Below are 28,000 nucleotides of genomic sequence, written 5' to 3'. Positions count from 1 at the left end.
ATCCCAAATTTAGGTAAATTTTAAGACTAGCAGCAAACGGACTATGTTATTTAAAATTAAATTACGTAAGATGTAGAAACAATACTTTGTGTTTTCAGCCTTGTTCTAAATAGCAATACTGAATTTGGCAGATGTGTGAATAAAAAGTTTATAAAATAAATTTTAAACATTAAAAAACTCAAAATACTTTAATTGGCAATATTTTTAAACAATTTATTATGTGCAGTTGCAAGTTGAAGATAATTAATGATTGAGAATTAGTAAAAAACCCATTCAGTACAAACAAAATTCGCATTGAAATAAATTAATACAAAAATTATCTGAACAATTAAAAGAAGAAGCTCCAATTCTTCATCCTCATTGAAGGAAATATATATATATAAATCTAATCAACAAACTAAAAACATTAAAAGTATATAATAGCACAATTCATTCGTACAAAATTGAATTATTCTAACAATTAAATGCAATTTCTAGGCACAGTAATCCATAAGCAAATTATTATAACAAAGATTATTGATAAAATAACATAATATGAACATGATTTAAACATGATTAAACAATTTTAAAGGAACATCTTCCAACTGTACAAATCTATTACATAATTTTTTTTTTCAACAGTTGACTTTTTGAGTATCATAAATCACTACTATCAATGATGTTTTAATTCAGTGCCTAGTTTTTTATAAGTTAGAATTTTCGCCCAATCTATTTTGGTCCGCGTTACTGGAAGTAAACGACGCAAAGCTTTGAAAGTAGTATCTGACATTGTTTGATAGTTCTCAGAGATTGCCATCTGATACTCAGTCTCCGCTTCTTCCACAATTTGCATAAATTCAATGGCAGTTTGATGTTCAGTCTGGAAAAAAAAGCATGCAAAATGATAATGTTTTCTAAAAAGACTGGCAACTTTGATAGTATTTCTTGGACAAAAATTGTTTAAATAAAAAACAAATATACTTGGAGAAAATTCAGTCTTTTGCCATTCAGTCAAAATAAAACTTCTGTGTTTTTCTTCAGCAAGTATATAAAAAGAAATTTAAATTCAATTTTAAACAGATCCAATAATCATGGGATATCAATTACCCTCTCAGCCGAATTTTTTAAACCTTACAAAAAGAAAGCTAAATATTTATTATTTTTTTTATTCTGTAAGTACATAATATATTTATGGAAAAGATTTAAATAATATCAACAAAAGAATTACAAAAAAAGTACATTGCCTTACAGAAAGAAAATAAAACAGATTGCATCATATGAGGAATTTCATAAAAACTGAAGAAACTTAAAACACATCTTAGAAACTGTCTACTTACTTTCAGTAAAGAAATCACATAAGATAACCAGTATTTTCACTTGATTTTATTTTCATTTCACAAAATGAAAATAAAACTATATTAATGAATCCAGATGCTTTTTATACATTAATTTTTTTTCCCCTGTGGAACTAAGGTCTTATAAATAAAAATGAAGGAAAAAATATTGTAAAACATATGTCTCAAATCTTCCTCGTCAAAAATAGCATGAGTTAAGTGCAACTCACATGGTAATTAATATGTTAAAAGTGACAGAAAATGTCGAAAAATTTATAGATTTAAAATATATCTCATCATCAAACATCATTATAGACATAAGTGAAAAAATTGCAAACAATAGCCAAATATACGAAGTTTTATAATTTTCTTTTAAAATCTAAACATTTTCAAACAATGACATAAAAGCGCAACACAAGAGGAAATCTACTCAAACTGTTCCTAAACTGCATAAAGATAAAATTAAAAACTCTAAAGATGTTCAGTATTTTCAAAGATGGAAAGGCTAATGCACACCATGGAATTAAAGTTAAATAAAAATAAGTGTTTGGTATTACAAGTCTTTCATAAATTTAGCCAAACATCAAATGTAAATGGGAAGAAACATAAAAAGCAAAATTCTCTTTTCCCAAAAATTAATAAAATAACCGGAATATTAAAGAATGCATGCATAAAATTAGAAACAGTTAATGCAGGAATCTTCTAGCTCAACAACATACAATAGAAAAGATATTTGGTTTAAAAATACATGCTTCATAAAATGTGATGCAAATAATTATTGGCTCTTATTCATGCTATAATAGTTCCATCAAATATTCGATCAGCATTTGAAAATTACATACTATTTTGGTCTTATGATAAAACTGTAGACTAAATAATTTCTAATTACACCTTTAAAAAGTTTTAAAAAAATAACTTTAAAATCATTAAACTGCTACAAAAAAGGAAGGATACTTTTGAAAGGACAGTAATCTTTCAACATTATTACTTGTTAAAATAAAAGTAAAAACGAATTCCTAAGCACACATCAAATCTGAAAATTAGAATGTGTTATTTAAAAATTCAAAAAACAAAGCACTAGGAAGAAGCTAAAGTTCTCTCATTTTAACTATCTAACTGATTTATTTTCTCCATTATCCAATTAGAAAGCAACTTCTATTCTGGGAATAAGTCATTATTTTGATTACACCAAGATTTCATACAGCATTTGAGATGTCGATGGATAATCAATCTTCTTCAAATTGAAATAAAACAAATATAAAGTTATATAAAATACAATATATAAAATATAAGTAGTCACATAATCTTAAAATTAAGCAATTTATAAGTCTTTTAAAAGAAAAATAAGAATCAATATTTAAGTAGTTTTGATTGCAAATTTATGCATGATAAAAACACAATACTGAGAGATATCTTCTTTCTGGCAAAAGGCATTGGAATAAAAGTGGACTCTAAAAAAATGCTTGCTTAAAATTTTTTGTATAAATATGGAAAAATTCCACCTAATACCTAGAGAAGATGAAATAAGAGGCAAATTAATGAAAGGGATACATTTTCCATACACTAATAGAATTTCCCTAAACAGGGAAACCTTTTACACTGACCCCCCCCCCCTCGAATAATTGGCATTCCAACAAAGTTGAAAGATCAGACAGTAACGAAAATTCATTTATATAATTCAGCAGATCTAGAGTGAATTTTAAAAAAATCTTTAGTACAGCAAATATGCAGTTTTTAAAGACTTAATTATGCTATTGAAACCTGTCTACAAAAGGCTCCAAAGTTCAAAAATACTGTTTAAAAATATTTTTTTAAAAATGGAAATGCAAAATTTCTAATTATTCTTAAATCAATTTATTATCTAGAATGTTGATTATGATAAACTTTTAAATTGAAGCACCAGTAAAGTTCATAATAGAAATAATGAATGATGCAGAAGTTATTAGTGCTTACTGCACAAAACAGAACTTTAGAAGCATTCTGTGCAAAAACTGACTTATTTCAGTATTTCCAGTTTAAAAAATTTAAAAAAATTTATATGGTCAAAATGGAATAGTACGATTCTTATAGCTTATGTTAATAATTTCCATCTTTCCAAGCAATTAACTTATTTTTTTTTCTAGAAAATTAAATAATTTGACCCTTTCTGAAGAATGAATTAAATTTTCTGACGATTCATATTAAAAATTAAACTGAATTTTATCAAAATAGTGTGGGAAGTTTTTTTTTTTTGTTGTTGTTGTTGTTTAAGGGGGATTTTTTAGAGAAGTTATGCACTGTGCAGTAATGTAAAGCAAAAGAAAATGACTGCAAAACTCTGGAAATTTAATATCCATGAATCCAAAGGCCAATCAGAAATAAAATAGAACTTTCTGAAAGAGTAACAATTTTAGAAACAAATGAGACATTTTATAGAATCATGAATATAAAGCAAATGAAGGAAAATCTCTGTACCGTTAATGATAGAGTTTCTTTAACTTCTTTAGAGGTAACAAGTTGAACATTTCCATCTTCATAATAATGTACCTAAAATCGAAATTTGAATAAAATTTGTATAGTGCAGACAGATATTTAACTCTAATCAATGAAAGTATGCATTTAAATAGAAACAAACATACAAAATAAAACAAATTTCCTATTCAACTGTTACACGAATTAATTTAATTCAATATGTGGCGCAAATACAATTAACAATAACAATAATAAAGAAATAACTATAGTCCAGAAACGTCTTTTACCCCAAACCTGGCAGTGTATAAAATAGTTATTTATAATACAACTGAATGAAAATTAAAGTTGTATTCTCAAAGTAAATTTCACATTATATTTAAATACGTATAAACAAGCTCAAAGTACTAAGAAATATGTTTAATGAAGCTTGAACAACAAACAGTCAGACCGAGATTAAAGAATGGTACAAGATGTAATGATTTTTTGTAAGCATTGATATTAAAAAAATTAAGATATAATTATCACATGTTGGACACACAAAACTTTTTTTTCTTCTTTTATTAAGAGTGCCCCAAAACAGATAAGTTTCTCCCCAAAAATATTAATTTAACAGTCAGAAATTCATTTCAAATTCTTAAATAGAATTACAGATACTTATTGCACAATAACCATAGAAGTCTATATAAATACAAAAGAATATGTTATATTGTTGTAAATGTATATTTCTCACCTATATTTCCTAAAAATGTTTTTGAGTTGTCCAACAATAAAAACTATGCTAATATAAAAAGTCTAGCTTTTTGTGTGCAATGTAATAATAATTGGAAGCAGTAGTTGGTAGTTTTGCAAAGAAAAATAATGAATCACCATGATTATTATTTAGAGGACAAAAAGGTCAATATATATCTACATAAAATAAAGTGAAGAATTGTAAGCAACAGACGCAATAAATAATGCTTTTAAAAGCAAACTACAAATATGAAAGATTAATTACCTGTACTTTGACAATGCCTTCTAAATCTGCAGTAGTTGAATCCGGACTAAATGTTACCGACCATATAGAGCGCCATCGTCCATTCCTGAGAACACAAATACATAAACAAAATTAGCTTATAAATTTTAACAATGATTAAAACAATATTAATAACATTAAAATATGTAGGCTAAATTTGTAGGCTAAAAACTGCTTACTCTTTACTTATGAAGTTTAAAAACATCAGTGATCGGTCTGAAATGCAAGAAAATGACAGATGATGTAAATTACAATGCTACATTGATCAGTCACTGTTGAATGGCACATGCACAAGTTTTTATTAGAAATTAATTTGAAGTACTGCATGCGAGGTTTTAAGTATAACATGAAACAACATTTCAACAAAATTTCAAGAGTTCAATCCCAATTTGGCATTTATTTGCTCAAACAAACATGCATAGTACACAACATATAGAATATTAATGCTTCAAATTTTATTATAAAATGCATATATATTACACGGCATATGCATTGATTACAATCAATAAATTAGTTACAAAACTAACCCTCAAAATCCTGTGGGTATGAGATCATGAATGAGATATTTTTACATTAGAGTTTGCGAGTAAATACAAATAGCATATCAAGCCTCCCGCAAAAAACTACATAATTTAACAAAATTTCTTTCCATTTCAATTGAAGTAGCAATTACTTACATTAATAAGTGTTTCAAAACAATTTGCAATTTTTCAAGAATAATTCTATCCTATTCTTCATATCTTTTTCATGAAAGCATTTGAGCATTTAATTGCTTGAATAATATCAAGCATAAACAAAGAACAATTTTTGTCAATAATCCTTTTTTTTTAAATAATTATGATGCACTTCTGATGAAATTATCTTGCAGATTTAACATTGTAATGCTTAACTGGCAAGATTATAGTCGGGGATTATATTTCAAAAGCATAAGACAGCAAATCCTTTTCTAATGAAACTTTGCTAACATCTAAGCAACTCATTTCAGAGAAATATATTCAAGACATTTAATGAAATGTTACATTATGGTAAAGGAATGATATACCAGTGTAAATTCTCAACAACAACAAACATTTACATGCAAACATATACAAATAAATCTAAAAAGTGAAAATTGATGTTTACTTACCAAAAATTCTTAGGTTGAAACTGATGGTCTTCAATACATGCTGTTAATGTGTAAGTTTTGTCTTGAGAACTGCTAAACACAGAACATGTACCATGCCTATAATGATCCTGAGTATATTGTGTACAAGCTTCTTCCAATGCCCTACGATACACTTCCGTATTTCTATCTGGCTCCCATAATTTAAAGTCAAGAGCTTCTTTCCTTAGATGATCATATTTAAAGGATTGTTGACTCCTGGGATCATAAAAACGACCATTTCCCAAATCATTATAATCAGTTATCAAAGCCTAAAGGAATTTTAAAAACATATTTAAGATGGATTACTGAAAAATACAAATAAAGATTAGACTCCAGTTAAACGAACATTATGATAGGTAACTGTTAAGAATAAAAGTCAAAAGAGACTAAAACGACTAAAAATTTAATGGATAATGACTATATTATGAACGAAAATAAAATTAGATTAATTACAAAATGCATACCAAATCTTTGAGAATCAAGAGTAAAATAAGGCAAGCAGCTTTATCCTCCATGACTAAATGGATCAACGAACAATTGAGAAATTATAAATAAAGACAAAGAGAATTTGCAAAGATTTCATTCAAAATACTTACAAGAAAATTGGAGCCATCAATTTTAACAGGTGTAAGCTGATCCTTGTTGTACTGAGCAAAGGCTCTGAAAAATATATTTTATCAAACTCTGAAAACTCATTCAAATGCAAATATTTCACAAGCTATTACTTTTCAAAACGGCACAGATAACCAACATTATAAATTCGCAACAAAAAAACAGTATACTGCGAAATTTTAGTATGACGATACTGTCTATAACTATATTTCTCTTTGGTCATGACAAAATTGCTATTTACTCAATGTATGTGCAAGCAGAGATAATCGCTCTTTACCTGCACTTGTATAAAATGACAATTTTTCCTCTTTAGAAAGCTTATCGCACATTTAACACAAACCTTTTTCTTGGGAAACAACACAACATCATCCGAAATAAGATAACAAAAGAACGGTGTATGATTCCGTACTCAGATGTTGATTCTTTCCAAGATTTAACCTTTTAAAGCAAAAAGGTCAAAACACCGAAACATTATACATTTCTTTCGTTGTTTCATTTCGCACGAGGGGGGGGGGATAATGATTGGAATGTGCATCGGTGGTTGCTGTTTATCGGATATACAACAAACAAGCTAGTGACTACCAGTCCTTAAAATGTCAATTCTTAGTAGTTTCCTTCTCCATATCGATACATTTGCTTTTGCGACCAATTTATGAACTTAAATAAGATGAAAGTTATCTCTGCCGATTTTCAGAAAAGCCTGTTCTATGGGAATCGCTATTGTAAAGGAAGTGTGTTTGTTGCGTGCACAGAGCATAAGACTTTACGGCTGCCCAACTTGCTTATAACTTAAACCGCTCACTGCTATAAGCTTCACTATAGGTTACACCTACTTTCTAATTGCATCAAACCATCTATCTAATTAGATGACTCCTTCTCTACTATAATTAAGAGATAGCAAAAGGGCCATCTAATCAGGCGAACCGAATATCAAGCTTGAGCCGTGTTAGTAAATGTCCTAAAAGGGGTTCACTTCACAACGTATTCATAGCAATCCAGTTTTTTTTTTTTTTTTTTTTTTAATTGTAGGGAATGCTTGGTGAAAGGTGTTGGCATTTGAAGAAATATTAAGAATCATTTCGGAAATTAACCAAAGACTGAAGTATATGTTGCAAAAAATATTGGCTTTCGCAGAAGACGACTGCTACTTTTTCTGAAAACAAAAATGAAGATCCTGCAAAAAAAAGTGGACAGCATACGAAAAAAGATTTAAAGGTGCCATAAATGATATTGACAAAGCTACCCCAAGTTGACTCCACGAAATGGGAAAATGAAGCGGGTCCAACATGGGATCAATTTCTGAAAAATCGAGTCTTTGCTAAGAAACGATTTCAAACCCAGCAATGGATGGCTTAACTTTCGCCTTACAACACAGGATTGTTTTTAAAATCAACGTGAAGAAAAGTCAACTTCAGTTCATGATGCCGTATCCCGGAAATAGCGGGAAAAAGAGGAGATAGAAGAAATGTACTTTTTGATGATGTGTATGCGATGCAGATGAAACAGGAATGATCTATCAGTTGATGCCGGAGAAAGAGATATCTCGAAAGGACAAAACTGTAAAGGTATGAAAAAAAAATCGTAGTAGAGGCTGACAGTACTGCTGTATTATCGGGACCGATAAATTGATATCAGTAGTCGTAAGAAAATATGCGAAGCCAAGTTAATTTAAAAACGTCAAAAGTGTGACAGTTGACTACTAGGCAAATAAGAAGGTTAGATGAGTAAGGAAATCCTGAACAAAAGGCTCCTTGATGGTGATAAAAGAGATTAAGAACACCCCAAGTTGCTTTCATAATTTTTCAAAAAACTGCACGTCGATACTGCCGCTGTTATATTCAAGCATCATCACATGTTTCAAGGGACACTATAAATAAAGATTAATTCAAAACATTTCTTAAAATCTGGATAATAAGCACCAAAATCTCTATGTTGTTGATGTAAAAAATAAGGAGGTGACTGGTCCCCAGAGTAGGGATTCAGTGACAGCATCCATGATCCAAATTGTAGGAAGAAAACTTTATTTTCTGAAGGAAAAAGCGACGAAAACACGAATTGAGGGAGAAATTTGCTGAAGAAATCAGTTTATGCAAAACTATTATTGTCTTCCAACGCTTCTCAAATTATTTTTACCATTCAATGCTAAATATTTTTTAAAAAGTCAGACAAGATGTGCAAGCGTTCAGCGATGCAAGTGATGAAGATATTTTATCAGAATTAATTCCAGGTAATTAAAATGGAGACAGCTGATTGTTCTCAAATTTCTTCTGAGCATGCCATATACTGAATTAACTCTTTAGGAATTTGTTGCAACAATATTAAACGCTTAAGTCGTGCATCTGAACTCTTTAGATAGGCAAAAATATATGTGCATGCAAATACTACGTACATAAAATAAGCATATATCTATATTTTTATAATAAAGTCTTTATCTGTAATTTTCTTGGGGAATAAACTACTCATACTTGTCCCTTTCATTTGTGTACACTTTTATATTGTTTACTTATTGTTACTAAAAGTTTTTTTTCTTGAAGTTTTCATTAAAGTTTAAATTATTTAAAGCAAAAAAAAGTATATAATAATACTTTATCTAGGCTCCCACATTATTAATACAAATAGGTTTTATTATATCTGAATTTAGGAATTATCTGCAACAGATGATTAGATTAATGAAGGGAAAAAATGCTAGGAATACAAATCATTGTTACATCAATGACCCCCCCCCCTTCTATGCCAGACAGAAAAATTTCAAGGTTTAGTTTAGTTATATTAACGTCCCGTTTTAAAGCAACACTAGGGCTAATTTCGGACGGATTTCGTGATTTTGAACCGCGGTCAGATGACGAGGACAATACCTGAGCTGGCACCTCCCCCCCCCCCCTTCACATCACACCAACAGGATGACGTTTGGCCCAGGTGGTTTTAACGTGCACCAGACCAACTTAAACGACGGCTCTTCGGCCCTCAGGTTCCGAAGCCGAGACTTTACCACCAGGCCACAGCGGCCCTGAAATATTTAAAGTAATATTCACGCTACCTTTAAACGAGTAAATTTATGCTACTAAGTAATAAATGAAATTTTTTTTAGTACACCCCATAGAAAATCCAGCATTTCATCTATTCAATGTAAAGGAAAAATGTTAGAATGTTCTTAAGCAGTAAAAGGAAACAAAGTAAATCGTTTGAATGTAAATTAGTAGAGAAGACACCATCTTCTTCATACAAATGAATATATACATGAAAACCGAATTTTTATAAAGTTTATAGAATTGAAAATTGCAGAGACATTACAAGAAACACAAAAAATATATTATCTTTTAATACCAAATAATCAATTGTGGTATTTAAATCATTCGAACTAACATTAAATTTATAATTTTACATACAAGTAGAAGAAAAAGCACAGTTACCTGCAAATTTACATTGCACTGCATTGCTTTGCTCAGAATTAAAGTAATGTTTAGTGTAAAATTAAAACTTCTCTTATAATTGCTACCACTAAAAAAAAAAATCTGTTTAAAATAATTAAGCATGCGATATTGAAATGCGAAATTCTGATTATTTTATCAATATAATTCAATTCAGTTACATATTTTTATAATAATTTCTAACAAGATTACTATGAGTAAGTGGCGTAATCTTACCCTAATGCACCTTCTTTCAGAAGAAAATCATCATTGATCAATACTCGTACATCTAAAAAGACAATTTAGAGAAATAAAATGAGTTTCAGAAACAAAAATTAAAAATTTAATTTCATTGAAATCATTTAAATTTTAAAATATATACATAATAAAACTGCTTCTCTCTAGGAGATCTCTCGTTCCACAGTTTGGAGGAAGTATACAATTATATGCATTTTTAAATACATTGTTCTTGAAATATTGCTCTTGAACTTTAAAAAAAAACTAATGAATAGAAGATCTTTAATTATGCAGAATACATTATTTTCCAGATATACGAGAAAGAACTCCAGCATGTCTTGAAATTTAAAGTTTTCAAAGAGATTTGATAAATATTTAACCATTTAAATAATTAAATAAAACTAATATTTTACAATTTGCTACATTTAAAAAAAAAAATTCTAAGCATATCTAAGGTGAATAAATTTTTTCCACGTAATTATTATTTACGAATAGACTTGCCCCAATTTACTTTTGAAATGTGATTCCCCCCCCCAATTTGGTTTGTATTCAACTTCAACGAAATTCATCGCATAATGCAAAGTGAAGTAATCAGAGGGGCAGGTGAGGATATTCAACACTGCTACTTTCTAAAAACTTTGTTCGGAGGAGAAATAAGCCCCTTCAATTCGTATATTTTTATGAAGATAAATTGCATCAAACACGTAAGATTCAGTATTTTTCAAATGACATTGCAAGAATATTAGCTTTATTGTGTAAATTAAACAAAACATGCAACTTTAAACAAAACAAAAATCAATTTTCATTAATCTATCCAGAATAAATTATAAAAAAAATTAATTTCTTATGTGACATTTTTTCTCATGATATTTTGAGGTAACAAGAAAAAGTGTCAGCAAAATATAAAATGTTTGTAAAATTTCTAATCAAGAAAAATAAATACATGAACAAAAATCTTATTAATGTAGGAATCAAGATAATCTGTAAAAATTCAATATTTCCCGCATGGCCTCTAGCTAGGTCGTGGTATCGCAGAGTATACCTAAATGATGCCCTTCACCCATTACCTCTTTTCTTTTTAATCTTGCACATCGAATCGTTCTTTAAGTAAAAAGTTATCTTTCGCTCTCCTACATCGTCAATCAAAAAACGCCTGATATGGGGGAGAAGAACCCTGCACTTTGGATTTAATGAAACACTCCCTTTTTTATTAGTATTTTCAGCGGATCTTTAAGCTAGTTAACAGTTTGTTTTAAAAAATCAAAACAATAAGCTTTACATACTTTCAATACTTGATATTTTTTATGAAATAAGAATTCATTACTAATATACTAAGGAAGGAATTAAAATACAAAGCAGCTTTATCGGAAATATTTAAATTTTAAAGACCCGTTATTTCAAAATCGAGAACTGAAAATCTTATGATTTAATTTTCACATCAATCGGTAAACAGTAATTCAAGAAGCTAAACGTTTCTTTTAAATACTAAACAGTTTGAAAAAAAATGAATGAAAATAATAGTTACATTTATTATATATCATCATTTCGTCCTCACAATTAAGTTACTCTCAAAAGTAATAAGAATTAAAAAACTCCCCAAATTCATCACTTTTACAGCTTTCCGAAAATCCTAATTTATAATCTATTTTAAATTTTATTCGAACTGTCACCATCTTTTATTCTGCTGTATATATCTACTGCTTTTTGAAATAACTTGTTTTTTTTTTAAAAAATTTATTTTCCAAACTTAACTAATATATTATTTAGTACTCGTAAAATGGATTGGAATAAGAAAAGTTTTCTTAAATAATTTAATCTACTTTTTCATATTACAGAAAAACGACGCAAATACAGAAAGTCGCCGAAATTATAGGTTATCTTCACATTTTCAAATGAAAAATAAATATATATATACTTGAGTTTTATTTTTTAAGTAAATGAGTGAATAAATTTATGTTCAGTGAATTTATAAAATTTTGAAACAGCAGACACTTGATCTTTGCCATTTGTTTATTATTCAAATTTACGTTTTTTTTTTTTTTTTTTTTTTTTTTAATAAAATGAATGAGAGAACATAATGAATTTTTTGCTTAAGGTTTAATACTATTGTGAGTAAAATTTGTCTGTAATAAACTGCATTTATGTAAACCTAAATAATTTCTTTCATATATCAACTAAGTTTGAAATTGATTGGAATTTTCTTACAAATTTGAAGTATAAAAGATATTTATGCCAATGAATGACTAAAGAAATGTACTATTAATTAAAACTCCGTTCAGCTTAATCATTGTCCCATTTTCAAGCTAAACAAGAGTCTTTTTCGAGGGGAAGGGGGAATATATTTCATAGTTTTGAATTGTGGTCATATAATGAGGATGACTTGCATCTGATTGCAGAGAGCAACATTAAACTACCTTAACATAGTATAAGAAAGCATTCCCTTAAAATATTTTAGTTTCGGCATCGGCAAAATTTCAATGTACTATTCAGTTGTTAATAAGCACTTTGAAAAATATCCAATAGCATTTTGACTAATGCTGAGTTGCGACACTACATTGGCCTCTTTCCTCTTTATTATTATTATTTTTTCCCTTTAAGATAACTAAGGCTATCCAATTTTGTGTGACATGCAACACATGAGCATGAATTATCAATCATGTTTTAATTATGAGGAATTCATTCACAGCAATTTTACAGTTATTTTAAATAAAATAAACCTATTTCCAATAAATGATTCTTGATTAATCAATAACTTAGAAAATTATATTAACATCTGTATGAAATGGGATTTAAAAAAAGTTCACTTTCAGAGCCATTTCTTAGAATTATCAAGTTTTACCATAAAAGTTTTTATATTATAGTCTGTATTTTCTGTAGGCGGTTCAAGGTCACATTTTCTACCTCGTTACTGGTTGTCTGCCTCGCAACGCTGAGGCAGATAACAGTGTTACTATTTTTTTTACATACGCCTACAGATTATAAAATAACTATTTTAAAATCAGATATATAACCTTTAATAAAATTATGTGAATATCATTAAAGATTCCCTGAATTTATGTTGATTATGGTCATCTTAAAATTTTAATCTATATAATTTGAAGATAGGAAAAATATATTGTAATAACATATATAAAACTTGGAAAATAAAAGTTAAAACTTCATTGCAGGTATTGCATCTTGTTTGAGTATTATACAGAATTATTGTGTATAGTATAACTTAGAATTATTCTTTCATTCAAAGTGGTTTAATGTATTACAATTTTTACATTTTTTTAAATAGAAATTTTTTTAATGAGTTTATATATAATTTACAATCTTCAAATATATTGGGAAATCATAATAGCAAAAAATTTCCATTTCGAAATTCTATTTTATGTCTAAATCTTATGGCTGAAATCGGTAAAATCTCTCATAACTGGGACCTAATTAACTAGAAATAAATAAGCATAAATTTAAATCAAGATTTAAAAAAAATATGAGTTACTTTTTACTGAAGGGAAAATACAAAGAAGAAGAATCTTCAAATAGTAGGCATAAATCGCTACCTTGTTTATAAAAAATTGATTTGCTAGAAATGTAAAAATAAAATGAAGTTTATATCGCAATGTTCAAGCTTTAAAAGAACTAAATGCAGAACTCAACAGTCATTGAGAAATTTATTAAATTTCAAAACAATCGCAGTGCAGATTTTTATTTGTAGTATCTGTATAAATTATCACAAAATTGGTACAGCTTTGTTTAATATGTCAAATAATTATACTGCAGAAAAAATTTGCAAAATGTATTCATTAACTTAATATTTAATAGACTCTAGCAAAATTAGTGAATTACTCTTAAGAGAAAAAATGAAATAAAATCGCGATACAAAGACAAGTTTACGGTTCAGACTAAATCAAAATCTTAAAAGAGTAACCTGCTTACTAAGAGGGGATAGACTACCCATTAACGTTATGGGTGATCGAAATCAGAGGTCATTTTCAACATATATGATTAAAAGAAGGGGAAAGCATATTTAAGTTTTACTCATTGAGAGCCACATTTAGAGAAATTTTTTGAAATCTGGTTCCCAAAAGCTAAAGGTTAAATAAAGAATAGGTTTGAATGTATGTAGATAATTTAATTCCTTCAACACTTTTTCATAATGATGATGAAATAACTGAACACATACCGGGAAAGAAGAAAGATCAAAAAGTTCAAGAACGTACTGAGGAAGGAATTAGATGAAGTAATGCAGACTTTCATAAAATTTACTTAGCAATGTTCATTTATGTCAGCACACGATATGATGAAACTAAATCATAGGCACTACGAATTTCTAAAACTGGAGGCAATCCTGTAAATAGGCAGACATTTGCATATCATCATACTAAGAAATGCTCAACTTTCATGTGATAATATTCATGATATTTCACAACACTGCTTAATTTTTAGGAGGGGAGCAAAAAATTACACATTTTTAATAATCAGTAGGTGACTGACAGATTGGAAACTTGAAAAACAAATCTTGTCTGTTTCAGTTATCACAGATAACAAAACAAACAAAAAAGTCATATTCAATTATCAGGGAAAATCTCTTATCCAGCATCGGGAAGGTGCTATTGCTATATCAGAAACAGATAAATATATAAATAATTAATTATATTTAAAAAGAAATGCAGATAAATAATTAAAAACACTATCAAAGATTCTGTAGAAATGATATTGCTGTATTATAGGGATGTTTTTGCACTCGCATGTATATGGTAGTAATATAAAAGGTAACATAAAAGGTCAGTAATATAAAAGGTAAACATAAAATGAAATTTGCATATTAAGGAATATAGAAAGTGCTTAACACAGAGATAAGACAAAATGAACAAGTTATCAAATATTAGACATTAGAACATAACTTATTTTATATTAATTGCAAATACGAAACTAAATTTTTAGTTTAATGCTACCTGTATAAAAATACATTTAAAAAATGCCATAGTTCTTCTCCATTTCCAACCCAATGTATAACAAAACGCATTAAGTACAATATATTTTCTGAAAATAACGGCATTTAGTTAATGCTTAGATTTTTATTTTAGAACATGATTCTAAAAAAGCAAAGCATTTTTTTTAATATGCTTTATTTTTTTAAGATAATTATTTTGTTCTGAATGCTGTAACTATTTTACAGGATTGATATCCCATAATTTTCTCTGTAAACTGAATTAATTTTGGTGAAATTTCAAAATTATCATAAGGTTTACAAGATCAAAAATGAAAATGATTTCTTTTAGTGTATCTGTAACCAATAGGAAATCCTAATGAAGGTGAGAAAGGGCCATCTTAAAATGATCTGAAACTCACAAAGTAAACAGCCATAGAATAAACTTTACATCTATTGGTTTTATATTTAATTATTCAAATCCTTAAAAAAAAAAAAAAAAAAAAAAAAGCAACCCAAATATGCCAATGGAATATTATCACAAATACAAAATATGATGGGACATAGTTCAGAAATAAATTCATATATTTCACAGCATTCAACTTCATGTTCATCTTAGATTATATATTTATCTGCTTTAAATTCTTTTACTTAAAGATAGGTTAACTGGACTATAAGGGCTATAACATATATCATTATGCTCAATCAAACAGCCCTGAAACAATACTAATTTATTTGATATTTAATCACAATCTTGATTAAGATACTAATATTTAATAATCTTAGCAATAAAAATTTATTTTCGAACTAAATATCGATAAATTTTAAAAAGCTATCTCCCTCTCATATTTTCTGAATCAAAATTTGATACTAACCCTTTGACTACAGATTTAAAATGTGAGTATTACATATGTCTCATTAGCAATGAAAGATTAAAGCATTAAGAACAGGATTTTATTTAATCATTTCCAAAATTTAGATTAAGCAACTCGTCTCTTTTGTTACTAATCATAAATACAGTTTACTTTGTTGATTAGATTTATCATAGCTATACTGTGTTTTCAGAATTTCACTGATTTTAAAATTCAATTTTTACTTCCTCTGTATTTGCATCATTTTGGTACATATTATATATTGTTACATATACTATATATGCAATATAGTTTTGCAAATGAGTGGCCAAAAAGAAGACAAACTTAGAATTAACTTCCATTTATTTTTCCATGTGAAGACATGATTTATATATAGAGACAAAGGTACTAAAAAAAGGTACTATTAACAGATTCTAATAGGGATTTTTTTGACATATATAGATTCAGGAGATGGAATCTTGGGTAACCTTTAAAAAATGCTGTAAGTATTAGGCATTTTTATCCCTTTGCTTTCAGCCTGAGAATTACAAATTCAGCAATTTTTTTGAGATGTGTAGAAATAATTAAAAAGCGAGATTTAGATGAGGAAATAAGGGAAAATTTTAACAGTAAAGTAACAGGCTAATTTAAGATAAAGAATAAAAAGTTAATAAGAATTTTAAATAGATTAAGAGATATTACACACACACATTATATATATATATATATACACACATAAAAACATATTTTTAAAGTAGTTTTACGACTGAAGAGAAGACGCTTGAATTTTTAAACTCTATTTATTCAATCCGAGAGGCATAATTTATGTACAAGCAAGATGCGAAGAGATACATCGGTTCATAACACAAGAGAAGAGCAAAAGAGACAAAATTTTCCCTTGGTGATTTTATAATAAGAGATTCTGATAGAGATTTTTTTGACACATGTTGATTTAGGAAAGAGAAACAGAGGTATCTTTTAAAAGAATTTGTTAAGAACGACAGATTTTTATCCCTTCACTCAGAGTGCGGGAACTTGCTGATTACAACAGTTTTGCAGGATTAAATAAAAAAGGTGAAATTGGAACAGGGAATGAAGAGACCATTTTAAAATGAAGTTAATATGGGTTAAATTAATTAAAAAATTAGGAAACTAATTAGGATTTAAATTTTGTTATGAGGGCAAGATATCACTTAACAGATTAAGCACATGTGAAGTTTGCTCACAGCCAAAGGCCTTTTTTCAAAGACTAACCCTAAGATGCAAAGAAACATGAGTTATTTCTCATTAATCTTTACAAGTATCATGACTAGGGCTGGGCTATGGCCCAACTTCATCATCATGATATATTGGAAAATACATATCAATATTTTTTGATATATTGTGGTATCATTATTTATAGTTATAAATATTATTATAAGTAATAAATAGACTCTCTTAACATATTGATTAAAACGACTCCAAATAAAAGGAAATTTCAATTGATATAATAACATTCGTTTTCTTTTGAATAAAAATAGAGAATAATTATGTTAAAACCCCTTTAATAAAGTGTAGTCTGCCAAAACAATGCATGTTATAATGTATAACACTGCGTTTTTTCAATATAATAATTTTTAAAATTTTATCCTCTTCACTACGACTTTAAAAAACTTTGGTTTATTTCATTCATAAAAATAAAAAACCAATGGTTTTAATAAACCCTGAATTCAAAATCCAATGTCTAGAAAAATTAATCTTGTATATGAATTGCATAAATTTTTATTCTTATTTTAATAGCATTATTGGCAGATTTAATTTAAATATGCACTAGAACTTTAACAACAGGTATGTTATATAACTAAAATTAATCATTCAATTTACTATTTCAAAACAGACACAAAAATAAACAGAGAAAATAGTAATTCCGAAATCAATAAAACATTAATAACGAATATTATGGGGGTAAATTTATTTACGGTCAAAGGATGTAACATATTAAAAAATTTTAGAAAAGTTCTAATCATGATCAAATGACAGAAAAAAAGCCATTATATATCATCAATAATATAAACTCGATGAAAAAAATAACCAACACTCAAGTACAATGCTGTTTTTCTGAATATAAGAATTATAGCTAATTATATTTTATTTCTAATTGTTCTATCAACATTTTGGCATATTGTAAAATTTGGAATGAAATGAAAAATTAAAATAAAATATGGAGAATTAAAATGAAGGAGAAGAGGAAAAAAGATTATAAAAAACAGTTAAAAGATTTAAAAAATCACTACTAAAATATCTTTAAATTAAAAACAGAATAATAATTTCACAAAAAAATTTCAATTAAGTCAATTGAAAGAGGAATTTTTAAATCAATTCAAAATACTGTGTATTTAAAAACAAAAAAGAAAATGAATAAAAGAAAAGAAAACTTTTAAATTACTTGAAAATTAGAAAAATGTGCAACATATAATCCAATCACATAAAGTGAAATAAATCGGAGTAATAAAATTTATTCATTAAAAATAATCTTAATCTCAAATAAAAAATATATTGTAATAAAAAATATATAATTGGAAAAGAGCTTTTTAGATACAAAACAAGAAAAGTTATACACTTTTAGAAATATAAAAGCGCATAATACAGAAAAGCATTCAGATTAAACAGAAAAGAATAATACTTTGTTTCCATCGATATGCAAAACAATGCCTTGAAATCCACAGGAAAAAAAAAAGTAAAATATTGCCAGGACTGATTCTCAATAGTCATGCAAATTCGATCTATATCGAAATTACCCAAAATTCGTTAAATATCGACAATTTGATAAGTATCAAAAAATATGATAATTCGATAAGTATAAGAAATTCGATCAAGACCGATCGAGTACTCAAACTAGTTTCGAAAGAAGTTCAGAAGCAACGCAAACGAAAGCGGAGGTATAAGGGCACATTTTTTTTTTTTTTTTATGCGAGTATCCTTAAGTGTGAAGATGCGAGCTGCGAATAAAATTGTGAATTTAATCAGAAATCTTTTTGCTTTTATTTCTGAAAATTAATATTTAACAATTAAACAAAGGACAATCAACAACCTTCTTTATTATTATCGCAATTATTTTTCCATATTGGTACCATTCAGTTAGGTAAAAGAAAAGCTTATTCCCAAATGACATGCTTAAAACAAGTATTTTTATATATTAGAATACTACAGTATTTATAGAAATATTAACAATAATTATGTATGAAAGTGAAAAGGAATGAAGAGTAACAAAAATAAACACTAACTGATAATCAAAACGAAATCGAAAACGCAAATTAATAGTGAATATCGATTTATTGTTTCGCGATTCATCGTGAACCATTAATTATGATTTCGATAAATCGATATTTTTCAAAAACTGACATCGAAAAATCGTTTTTTGATAAATTCGAAAATTGGCACAGCCCCACTCGACATACGCAAATTCTTGAAAAGGATTTTTTTTTTTTTTAAAGGGGAATTTGCCTTTTGAATATTCACCTACTATACCTGAAATAAAACGTAGTCTGACAAAAGGATGCATAAAAAGAAATATATATTAGAATAAAAAGTGATTTCAAACCTTAATATGCATACTTACACCTACAAACCTTGAAGTACACACTGCTATTTTAAAAATTAACCTAGGAAGAATCAAGAAGCATTAAATACAATGCTGTACAGTAAAAATTACTTCATATTTGTCCTTTGTTGTATGTTTGTATTTCAAAACAATTTTATGCATTATGTTTTCAATATTAAACAAATTCCTGCAAACTCTTGTGCTTCAATAATTACATTTTTCAAACACCATTTTAGTTTCTTTTTTAACTAATAACATCAAATATATTTTTAAATTTTAAGAAGAGTCTGGTGTCAGTTTACAGCATATCAAAAAAATTGCGTCTTTATAACTCCTGAAATATTATTTCACGTATTTTTGTTCAGTCAATAACATTACAGTGAAGGTCCTTTGCAATATTTTATAAGAGATTTTATCAAGAATAAACAATCTGAGAAAGAAAATCAAAGTATTTTCTGTGAGTTCAAATGTTAGCCAAGAGAATATAGATGCAGAATGCCTACACTAAAAGAATAATCATGGTCAGCTGAATGCCATGTATGCAGAGTGATCAATATTCACTATTAATCATATGTATGCAGAGTAATCAGAAAACCCTCTGAAATTGCCTATCTGATAGTTATACTGTTACTAGTGTTCTGTTTGAAATATTGTGGATTACTTAGATTGATTTTTTTTTAAATATTTGTTTATAAGGATACAATCATGGAGATTTTGTACAATACCTACTAGTGCAAAACAATAGGCAAAAACTTAACATTATTGCAAATCACAATTATTTTGGACATTAATAAAATTCCTACAACAAGTATTATCAGTGTTTAGTTTTTTAAGCCAATCTTTATTTTTAAAACTGCAAATGATTAATTCAAATCAGATGTTACTTTATTCCAAAATCTTCTCTTATTTCCTAATCCAACCCTTCCTTTTTTTGTATTTAATTATTTCTAATACATGCTCTAAGAAATTGCCAACACTTGTTTCTCGCACCATAAGCAAGGGAATAGAAATCCCTAACAGCTATACATTCCTTACAAAGATATCCAAGATTCCCTTTCCTAGGTCAAGATGTATCAAAGAAATCCCTATCAGTAACACTTAGCAAAATTAGTAAAGTGAAAAGTTTCCTTAGTTTTTCCTGTTGTGTTCTAGCGTGAATGGACGCATTTCGAATTTGTCCTTATGTAAAAGTCATGCCTCCCATGGAAAAATTAATTGAAGTTCATTCAAAATTTTTACTCTTTTTAACCATGCAACTACTAGAATTATGCTATATATAATTTATGCATACAACTAAAATATTAATAAATTATCAATTTTTAACAATCATATGTAAGATGAAAACCTCCCATAGCAAGTAAAATTTGATATATCTTTTAAAATATAAACATAGTTTCTAATGAAATTATTAGGAGGTCTTTTATACAATTTATTTCATAAAAACGTATTCTGTCCTAATTAAGTACTTTAAGTTGCCAAATTATTTCTAATCCTAATAATAGCTTAATTTGCAGGCTGATTAGTTGATGCATGATTACATTTAAGTTAGAAAGATTCATAGACATTTTTAAAATTCTATCTTTCACATTTTTTTCCAGTGATATCAACACTAAATGCTGTATATTGCAGAAAAAAAATTTATATTTTAATGAACATAAGTAAAAAAATTATCTGATGGAATGGGTTCAAAATTAAAAGGATATATACAAGAAGGCATTTAAAGTGTTTTCTTCTCTCCACTTTTTTTTAAAATTATTATTTGAACTTATAAAATGTCTGACAATTACTAATATTTAAAAATGCAACATTTTATACTCGTATACGAATTTTAATATTTACTATCAAGCACTTAGTATAATAAAAGGCATTGCAATAAATATTTACGACACAACTTTGATGTCATTGAATATAGAATGCACTTAGATAAACAACTGTCTAAGAAAAGGTGTCAAAGCATATATAGGCCTAACTTCTATGAGACAATTTTAAATATAAATGAAATTTTAAAATATTTGAAATTGCTCTCTAGTTGCAATAAATTTTCCTTTCACATCTATTGTAATGGAAGATCTGTGTATATTGCAATTAAAGAACTAGCTTCAGTTAGTATGGATAATTATTATTCATTCCAACCATGGTAATTACTCCTTATAACTAATTTAAAAGCTTAGCAAGTAAAGATAATTACTGGTTATTAATTCTAATCACAGTTATCAGTTTTCGATACAATTTGTGAAAAATTATGCATGAAATTATCACCTAATTTATTTTAAAAACATGTTTTAATTTATAATTCATACATACTGTTAATTAAAATTATATTATTAATTTGAATAGAATTGAAATTCATTATAAAATATCAAAATTGGCAAAAATTATAAAAATTCACTTAAATAAGGCCTACCTAAAAATTTTCAAGCATGTAGCACTTTTTAAAGCCTTTTGGTACGTGAAAAAGAATCCTGCACTGTTTACAATGCCAGGGATTCTTGCTTCTAATTTTATTCTGTAGCACACATCACTTTTCAACGACTTGCTTTCAACGACGACCTTTTTCAACAACATCACTTTCTTCCGACTTGCAGAATTCAAATTCTTCATAATCTTTCCAATCATCTTTAATTTCAAAGTCTGCACAATCTTTTACTAATACAGTATTTATTTCACATCTTGTTTTTCTAGTGAAAACATATATTGGTCGGTATTTACAATTAACGCTCACAGGAGTGAAATCCAATTGAGTATCAAAATTCGATAATATCCATCAGTTCTTATGAGAAATATACGATAATAATTTGCAATATTTACACAAGTAATTACGAGGTTACAATATCGCAGATTCAATACATTAGAAATTTTAAACTAAATTATTAACATATTCCAATGAAATTTTAGTCACATGACGAGCATAGCTTGTTATTGCAAGGAATGGCCTAAAAAAATAATGGCAAGCTTAACAATAACTACAGTACTAGAGTGAAAAAGCAGCAAATATTTTTTCCCGAAAATGCTCAGAATTTAACTGAATTTTTCAAAATTCAAAACTTATATTCATAACACACACTTGATTTTCCCACATACAACCAATTTCCTGTGCACCCATTTAATATACGACCAATTTTTTTTTTTAATTATTCACTAAAGTATTATGCAGCATACTTAATAAAAGAATAAATGAAAATGCATAGCTTTTATGAATCTAAAAATTTCAAATTTTGTTGCAATCCTATATGCTAAAGCTACAACATTAATGTTTGAAAAAATAGCATGTTTGTTTGGAATTCACTGGATTTTCACTTTTGTTTAACCTTGTTAGTAACCAGAATTAAGATTTATATTTTTTACCCAATGTTATAAACAAAATTATTGACGGATTGTGAAATTGTAACTATTTGTTAAATATTAATTATTTATAAGACAGTATTCTTTCAGATTCCGCTAATTTTGGTAAAACATTTTGTCAACCATATAAATGCATAGACAAATGCAAATATTTTACAGCTTCTTGAGTTGGTGTATTTCACTGTTTTTTTTATAGTTGACATATTAATTTCTACTAGAGTTCCAGCACTTCAAGTAAACCTTAAGGTAGTGAAGTAAAAATTTTACAAATAAAAAGACAATTCCATAAATGTTAAATTTTGAGAGTAAAAAAAAATTGAAACTGAATATACATATTTTAGGAGAACAAGACAGAATCGAGTTAAAATACAATTTACATTCATTGTTAATCAGGAAAAAACTTTCAAAAATGATCAAACTGAAAAAAGACAGCTGATAATAAAGGTAGACAAGCTGACAGTCAATAAAACTTCATATACAAAACTGAAATTATCCAATCATCGTATAAAAAATGACAAACTGAGACAAAGGTCGATAAAAAAATAGAGCAAAATCAATTTATCCACAATCTAAAAGGATTTAAAAAAAAAAAAATACAGAGCTAGTTGCTAAAAGATAAAACGTGCTCTCTTTAATTAAAATTCTGTATTATGCCTTCTAAAACATTTAACAAAAATGAAATTTTGTAATTGATTAGAAAATTGAGAATTACAATATAAGGGTACTAGTCTAAAAAAAGGGCTATAAAAAATAAGTTTCATTAGAATTTGTAATCAAATTGTAATGAAACAAGAAATGTTTCTTCATGCGAGACCATAAAAGACTAAGATTAGTCAATTTTCAATAACAATGAATATATATATTCATGCAATGAATACTTTGAAAACAAAATGAAAACATTTAGTTTCATAAACCTAAATTTTGATGACAAAATAAGCAGATGGGGGGGGGGGAGGAACAAAATGATTTAACAGAAAAAAATCTTTGCTAATTGGAACTAAGCAACATAATTGAAAAAATGATTTAGCATTTTACTGCTTACAAAGGTAATGATTCTCTTCAAGTTTCCAACTTGAAACAACATAATTTTTATAAATTCTCCAAAATAAAGATTTTATAAAAATGTAAGAAGTAAAAAGTTCATTAAATTGATTCTTATTGTCTAAAACATATGAATATATACACTGATTTCAGATTTCTAAATTTTCAATAACACTTTTCATAATAATACCTAGTATTTTCATCTGTTTCAACAACCTATCCTCTTTTATTAAAGATATAAAAGTTCTTTTTCTTTTTTAATATGATTTAAATGCAGATCTAAATATTGCACTTTTAACTTCACAATAACTACAGTACTGGAGAGAAAAAGCAGCAACTATTTTTTCCTGAGAATGCTCAGAATTTAACTTAATTTTTCAAAATTCAAAACTTATGTTTATAACGCACACTTAATTTTCCACAAATAACCAATTTCCTGTGCACACATTTAGTATACTACCAATTTTTTTTTATTAATTATTCACTAAAGTATTATGTAGCATACTTAATAAAAATAAACGATATGCATAGTTTTCATGCATCTAAAAATTTCAAATTTTGTTGCAATCCTATATGCTAAAGCTACAACATTAATGTTTGAAAAAATAGCATGTTTGTTTGGAATTTACTGGATTTCCCCCTTTTTTTTTTAACCTTGTTAGTAACAAGAGTTAAGATTTATATTTTGTGCCTTATGTTATAAACAAATAAATGTATTTACGGATTCTGAAATTAACTGTTTGTTAAAAAATAATTATTTATAAGACAATATTCTTTCAGATTTCGCAGATTTTGGTTAAACATTTTATCAACCATATAAATACATAGATGGATGCAAATATTTTACATCTCCTTGTGTTGGTGCATTGCATTGTTTTTTTATAGTTGACATATTAATTTCTACTAGAGTTCCTACATTTCAAGTAAACCTTAAGAAAGTGAAGTAAAAATTTTACAAATTTAAAAAAAAATTCCCATAAATTTTAAATTTTGAGAGTAAAAAGAAAATTTAAACTGAATATACATATTTTATAAGAACAAGACAGAATTGAGTTAAAATTCTATTTACATTCAATGTTAAACAGGAAAAAAAAAAAACTTTCAAAAATCATCAAACAGAAAAAAAGACAGCTGATAATAAAGGCAGACAAGCTGACAGTCAATAAAATTTCATATACAAAATTGAAATTATCCAATCAGCGTATAAAAATGACAAACTGAGACAAAGGTCGATAGAAAAATAGAGCAAAATGAATTTATCCACAATAATCCAAAGGGATTTTTTTTTAAAAAATACATAGCCAGTTGCTTAAAGATAAAACTTGCTTTCTCTTTAATTAAAATTCTGTATTATGCCTCCTTAAACATTTAACAAAAATGGAATTTTGTAATTGATTAGAAAATTGAGAATTACAACAACATAAGGGTACTAGTCTAAAAAAAGGGCTATAAAAAATAAGTTTCATTAGAATTTGTAATCAAACTGTAATGAAACTAGAAATTTTTCTTTATACGAGACCATAAAAGGCTAAGATCAATCAATTTTCAATAACAATGATAGATATTTTAAAAACAAAATGAAAACATTTAGTTTCATAAACCCAAATTTTGATAATATAAGCAGATAGGGGGGGGAAGGAACAGAATGATTTAACAGAAAAAAATCTTTGCTAATTGACATTAAGCAACATAATTGAAAAAATGATTTAACATTTTACTGCTTACAAAGGTATTGAGTCTCTTCAAGTTTCCAACTTGAAACAACAATTTTTTTTAAAATACAGATTTTATAAAAAAAGTAAGAGGTAATAAGTTCATTAAATTGATTCCTATTGTCTAAAACATATAAATATATACACCTATGTGCTTACATAAAAAAGCAAAAATAGAATTTGATTTTTAAATAAAATCCAATATGTATAGGGGACAAAATGAAACTATACTTTATTAACAACTTTAAATCTTTATCAATTGTATTTTTATTCTCTACTTTTTAATAAATAACATTTAAACATTAACATTTATAAAAAAAATTTTTAGAGCAAATATTAATAGACAAATAGTCACATAATCACACAACATTACATATCTAACAGATTATATTTATATTTTAAATTTTAAAGATGAACATACTTATATACAAAATATGTGTGACTTGTAAATATTTATTGACTATATCAGTAACTATATATATATATAAAAATTATTAAAATAGAATACTTTTTTTCTTTTAGGTATGAAAATTAAAATGGGAAAAAGGAGGAAGAGAAGGAATAACATTCATGTAAAATATCTAGTTTATGATTAAATTACAGGTGGTCACGGAGATTCAAAAAGACACATCACGGTATAAACTGCAAAAAATAACAAAAGTATACAATTCCTATTTTAATTTTTACAAAGTAATTAAAAAAAAACAGCTTTGCTTACATTCACCCTTAATGTTTCCAGAAAAGGAAACCTACAATACTTACTACATAAGAAAATAACCTAAAAATGTCAAAACTAGCAAATAATACCTAAATTTAATTCATATATAGTCTTAAGTATTGAAGTTTCATCAAGTTCGTTCAGAAGTAAATTTACTTCATCAGTAATACTTATTTTGATCACTTTTGTCTACTGTTCTCTGCTGGTAAGATTTCATTTTTTTCATTGTTTTAAAGCTATTGTTGCCTTTAACTAAAAAAGCATCATTAGTTGTCTCCAATAGCTTGTAGTTATGTAAAAAAAACTTGCCATTAAAAACTTCATTTAGTTCCCCAGGTGGACTGTGAAGAATGAAATCTGATGCAATTCTTATCTGTAAAGAAAAGTGGAATATTTTAATATACATTCGATTTTTAAATATTAAAATACCATTTAAATAATTTTTTTATTATCCTATGCTGATATATGATAACAATTTATAAAATACTTATCGATAGTTTGATAGAAAAAGAGAAAAATAAAGAGCACTTAGGAAAAAAGTTTTGACCATGATTAATTAAGATTTGCATTGAATAATTCACATTGCCAATAAAGAATAACAAAAATCAAACAGTTTTGTCTTTATGTTAAAACCCTGAAAGAAGGAATAACAGACACAAGGGAAAATAATAAACAAGCATTTTATTCAATAAATCTACGATAATAAGTGGCAAGCCTCAATTGTCCTACATTAATTATATTATAAACATTTTTAATAAGGTTTAAAGTAACAAATTAATGCAATTTGAAAATTGCATGACAACTGAAAAAGCCGACTCTTCAGAAATCACTTCTAACGATGGTTTCTTAAACAGATAATTAAAACTCTTTGATACTTCAAATCCGAACATCAAGAGAACTGATATTCTTGATTTAAGATATCTAATGTGAGCAAGTAGCCCACTAATTAATTCATTTACAAAATAAATATAATGTTGTGAATTGTCATTAATAATTTATCAATTACAATCTGTCCAAATTAAGCAAATTCTTACTTAATACATATATATTCTAAAGTCTTAAAAAAATACTTGACATCCGATATTTTTAACATAAACACTTAATATTTTAATAGATAAAAGATATATTACACAAGTGAGAAAGATTAACTAGCTGGATTTTGAATTACAGATTTATCAAAACACCCCAATTTCCCAACACTTCCGGTTACCGTATATTATCAACTAAAATTTATAATAAAATGTTCGGAGGGTGTAGTAAAAGCTACAATTTCCAAATCTAAATGAAAGATTTAAAATAAATTACTGTAGTCTCAAAAAAAATTTAATTGAAACCGATTATGCCACATTGCGAGAATATTGATAAACAACCCATCAACAGCGATTTGTATAATTACTGAAAAGTGACTCGTCTGCACCCGCAACCAAATAAATTTCACTTGCACCACGATTAATTTGCGATTTACTAATGCATAACACATTTTAAAACAAATAATATTCTCAATAAAAAAAATTAACAAACCTTTTCTTCGTCCGTCACAGGATCTTCCAAATCTGAAGCCATTGCTTAGCCAACAGAATCACGCCTCGAAGGAGTTGAGTTTAGTCAATCTGACGATGAACTTCCTGTTCTCAATAAGACGGCATTTCAATTTCACAGTGATGA

General features: G+C 27.2%; 1 protein-coding gene across 1 annotated transcript; it reads right to left on the bottom strand.

Annotated features, from left to right (window-relative positions):
• Nucleotides 1-169: 169 nt before the first annotated feature.
• On the bottom strand, nt 170-28,000 carry LOC129960115 (F-actin-capping protein subunit alpha-like). Its single transcript, XM_056073247.1, has 8 exons — nt 27,857-28,000; nt 26,645-26,708; nt 10,177-10,228; nt 6,517-6,580; nt 5,903-6,189; nt 4,759-4,843; nt 3,768-3,839; nt 170-859 (listed from the first exon to the last, which is right to left on the bottom strand). Exons 1-8 carry the CDS (start codon nt 27,896-27,898, stop codon nt 653-655), a joined length of 873 nt encoding a protein of 290 aa, XP_055929222.1. The 5' UTR covers nt 27,899-28,000; the 3' UTR covers nt 170-652.

This window comes from Argiope bruennichi, chromosome X2 (assembly GCF_947563725.1).
Source record: "Argiope bruennichi chromosome X2, qqArgBrue1.1, whole genome shotgun sequence".
Classification (NCBI taxonomy): domain Eukaryota; kingdom Metazoa; phylum Arthropoda; class Arachnida; order Araneae; family Araneidae; genus Argiope; species Argiope bruennichi.
The sequence above is the reverse complement of the archived record's forward strand: the minus strand, read 5'-3'. Positions and strand labels throughout refer to the sequence as shown.

What these genes read in the sequence shown, in the direction of transcription:
- LOC129960115 (XM_056073247.1), bottom strand. Translation starts at nt 27,898, where the DNA reads ATGGCTTCAGATTTGGAAGATCCTGTGACGGACGAAGAAAAG. An exon ending in CTGTGACGGACGAAGAAAAG is followed by an intron (nt 26,709 to 27,856) that starts GTTTGTTAATTT and finishes TTTTCTTTACAG; the next exon opens with ATAAGAATTGCATCAGATTT. An exon ending in AAGGCATTGTCAAAGTACAG is followed by an intron (nt 3,840 to 4,758) that starts GTAATTAATCTT and finishes TTTCGATTTTAG; the next exon opens with GTACATTATTATGAAGATGG.